The 3390-nt window shown below is 50.7% G+C and overlaps 3 protein-coding genes across 3 annotated transcripts; all 3 read right to left on the bottom strand.

Annotated features, from left to right (window-relative positions):
• On the bottom strand, positions 1 to 370 carry TraAM80_10178 (histone H2A; the record flags this gene model as incomplete). The annotated part of the gene is made up of 1 exon (XM_029386818.1): positions 1 to 370. A coding segment is annotated over one exon (370 nt), but the record flags the coding sequence as incomplete, so codon positions are not given.
• A 272-nt stretch (positions 371 to 642) lies between these two features.
• Positions 643 to 1620, bottom strand: TraAM80_10177 (uncharacterized protein; the record flags this gene model as incomplete). The annotated part of the gene is made up of 1 exon (XM_029386817.1): positions 643 to 1620. The coding sequence occupies one exon, from the start codon at positions 1618 to 1620 to the stop codon at positions 643 to 645; it is 978 nt and encodes a 325-aa protein (XP_029233320.1).
• Positions 1621 to 1894: 274 nt separating this feature from the next.
• TraAM80_10176 (uncharacterized protein) lies at positions 1895 to 3151 on the bottom strand (the record flags this gene model as incomplete). Its single annotated transcript, XM_029386816.1, has 1 exon — positions 1895 to 3151. The coding sequence occupies one exon, from the start codon at positions 3149 to 3151 to the stop codon at positions 1895 to 1897; it is 1257 nt and encodes a 418-aa protein (XP_029233319.1).
• Between the last annotated feature and the right edge of the window lie 239 nt (positions 3152 to 3390).

The raw sequence follows: 3390 nt of genomic DNA, 5'->3' as shown, positions 1-3390 counted from the left end.
TGTGCTTCTTCGCCAGCGCCTTGTTCAGACTCGGCATCACGCCACCGTGCGACAGGGTCACGTTCCGCAGCAGGGTGCCGAGGTCGTCGTCGTGGCGCACAGCGAGCGTCACCGTGCGGGGTGTCAGGCGCTTGGGCCTCTTGGCCTGCTGGCTCGCCGCCTTCACGGAGAGCTCCAGCAGCTCAGCTGTCAGGTACTCCAGCACCGCCGCCATGTACACGGCGCCCGACGCACCGACACGGCGGGCGTACTGGCCACGGCGCAGCAGCGAGCCGACGCGGCCCACGGGGAAGATCAGGCCGGCCTTCGCAGAGCGCCCGCCGCTGCGCTTCTTGGACGCCTTCTTCGACACCTGCTTCGGGGTTGCCATCGTCGAAATGCAAAAATCTGAAAAAAGTGGCTTGTTTGTTTGTGGTCTCTTATTGGTTGTGTCTTAGTTGTGTGGGGTCATTGTAAGAAAGGATGAGCTGTGGTAGCTGTATTGTTTGCATTGAATATGCATTTGTTTAAAGGTTATTTGTTATTGTTGTTCTCTTTTTATTGTTTTACTTTAATAAAATGTTGATGTTACATTGATTTTGCTGAAGGAATGCTTTATTTTTGATTTTCGAAGATTTTTTTTGCCTTTTTTTATTGTTGACGTCATTTACATGGATATCGTCTTCGTCCAGGTTTACATAGAGCAATATTTGTGGGGGTTGGCAGTGGTATGTGTTGTATTGATTGAAGTCTTTCTTTTTCACTGATGTACATGATGGAGTTTGGTAGTCCGTTTGTATGATGGAATGTGGTGTGGTAGTCGGTGAGCTCATATCGCAGCTTTGGTGGTGGCACATCGTACACGTCGGGTGGAGTATAGTTTTGAGGCCATCCGTCGGATATCTTCTTCGTGCAATAACCGTTTTGTGCGCCGGGTTTTATGTTAGTGGAAAGAAGCTGTGCTTCTGAGTCGCTGTATTTGGCGGGTGTTTTGCCGTCAAGTGTATTATTTTGTGGGATGTCGTTCTTCGCGCTTGCGGTAAGTAATCTGCTGAGTTGCGTCTGTGGTGTCGCGCCTGTTGGATGCTGTGTTGCCTTAGCAAACCAAAGTTCTGGCGAATGGTGTTTTCGTGTATTCCGTGCACTGACCGTAGGGTTGCAACTGTGGGGGTCACTGGGGTCATTGTACAGCAATTGCCCTGCCCCACCTAAATTTGGGTACCCAATGTAAAATGTTTCTTCGGTGAAGTAGTGGTTCCTGCCAGCTGTGTTTGAAGCCAGCAGTGACCTGGAAGTCTCCTCCATCTGCGCCGCGTCGTTCCTTCGATGCTTGAGGGACACCTGCTCCGAGATACGACTGCTCTGCGAGTTGTCTTGGTAGCCAATGCTTGTTCCAAGTCGAGTTTCATTACCACAGATGGCAGCGGTGCGCGTCACGGTGGGGGAGAGCAACAGCGATTGCACAAGCCTGTTCGGAAGTTTCAGATGCGGTACCACCTCATTTTCCACATCAGCCACGTGGGCATCCTCAAATTCCTTGCCGTTGGTTTTTCCCACGTGAAGTCGCCGCTGCCGCTTCGGTAGATGTCCAGGCAAGTAGCGCTGCAGGCTGGGATGAACGCTCTGGGCAATGACACCCATCGCGGCGACGGGGGTGGGTCTCTGCAAAAAAGGACACCAACAGCTGCAGCAGGATAGTCGTCTATGCCACGGATTGGGGCTGGGCGGCGCCCGTTTCCTTCGCCGGTGTTTTCCCTGCCGGGCTGTCTGTACCCACTGTACTAAGAAGAAGATCAACGAAAAGACAAATGAACCAAAAAACAACTAAAAAAAAAAGACCTCCATTGGATGTGTAGTAACAATAGTAATAATAAACATAGTTGCAGTGACAGGCGGAATTCGTCAATATTTCTCATTAGCTGTGCTCCTTCTTCGGCCGCTCCGTAGCGAAAATACCGGAGTGCAGCAAAGCAACTTCATTTTTCTGAACAAAATCAACCAACTCTCGCAGTACATGCAAAATACGTACAGCTCTTTCATTATGAAGAAGATGCTCAATGCGGCGACGTTCGATGCGTTCCATGGAACGCCTCATGTGCACCTCCCCGCCTGAAAAAAGGCCTAACTTCCAGTTTGCGGTTCCCATCGTAAGGTCAACGTAGATCTGACGACACGCCGCAAAATCCCGGCGACGTAAGTGCTGCACCATTTGAAAGATACTGTCCACAAGCTTCAACGGCACAATCCGTGACTCCTCGTGAGTCCTTGAATCATCACTTTGTGAGAACCGTAGGACCACCCCCACATCGTGGAGTATATATGCCAGGAAGTCAAGCACATTCTGCCGCACATGATATGCCACCTTCCAGGCCTCCAAGGCCAGTGTCACATCACGTCCTCGCGTAGTGAGCACCACATCAGGCAGCGCGTGCCGTGAGAGAAGATAGACGTTGTAAGACCACCCGTTCTCACGAGATTCACTGCCCTCCGTCCCGCAAAGTGCTATGGCCCAATGCCAACACAAGGCAAGCCAGAGGGTACGCAAGATGATGATAAGAGACTCGAGATGCTGGGGGAACGCCACCTGTTCATTGTTGGTACTCTTCAGAGCGACTTTCAGAGCGGAGAGAAGCTCGTGCTCCTCCTCTTCACATGCGTCAATTGACATTGCAGTTGCATTCGATGAACGTTGCAGGCGTTGTTCAAGAAACTGACACAACGGTGCTGGCAAGCCACTTAAATAATACGCCTCTGACTCGTTTTTGATAACCGCTGTACTGCTGGTGGTTGTTGCTGGTTCCATACTTCTTAACATGGCCCCCGCACACTGCAACACCACTTCCTCGGCTAAGCAACGCCGCTCCAAAAACTCCGTCTCTGTTAGATTCTTTGGTCTTGCCCTTTCTGCTGGGAGCTGTTCAGACGGCACATTGGCGTGCCCAGCACCATCATTCACAGTAACGTTTTTCGCCAGTTTCTTCTCCTCATCAGGTGAACGTTGTCGTTTGCGCTCCTCATGGTTCGCGCGTGCTTCTCGAGTGGCAGCGTCGTAGATGGTGCTGGCAAACGGTGCAGGGTCAAGGTTTGCTTCCGAGGAAGAGGAAGCACCCGTCACCGCTGCGGTGGATGCCACCTTCTTCTGCAGACGTTTCTGCAGACCAGCAAAGCTCATTTGTTTCCTGTGGAACTTCGGTTTCTGTTTCTTTTCTCCCGCTTCATGCACACCAGAACAATTGCAGGTAAAACAGGGGGGAGGGAGCGGAACAGCAAAAAAAATCACAGTACTAATAAATAGAAACGGTGGTGATAAATACAAAACAAAAAAAGCCATCACGTATAGAAAAAAAAAACGAAAACACGTGGGGGATCTGATAAAGAGAAATGTTAGCTTTACAACGATTTCACTTGCCC

The sequence above is a fragment of the Trypanosoma rangeli genome (genome assembly GCF_003719475.1).
Source record: "Trypanosoma rangeli strain AM80 chromosome Unknown Tra_15.4_contig_00822, whole genome shotgun sequence".
In the NCBI taxonomy this organism is placed as follows: domain Eukaryota; phylum Euglenozoa; class Kinetoplastea; order Trypanosomatida; family Trypanosomatidae; genus Trypanosoma; species Trypanosoma rangeli.
Note: the sequence above shows the minus strand (reverse complement) of the source record. Positions and strands in the feature narration are given on the sequence as shown.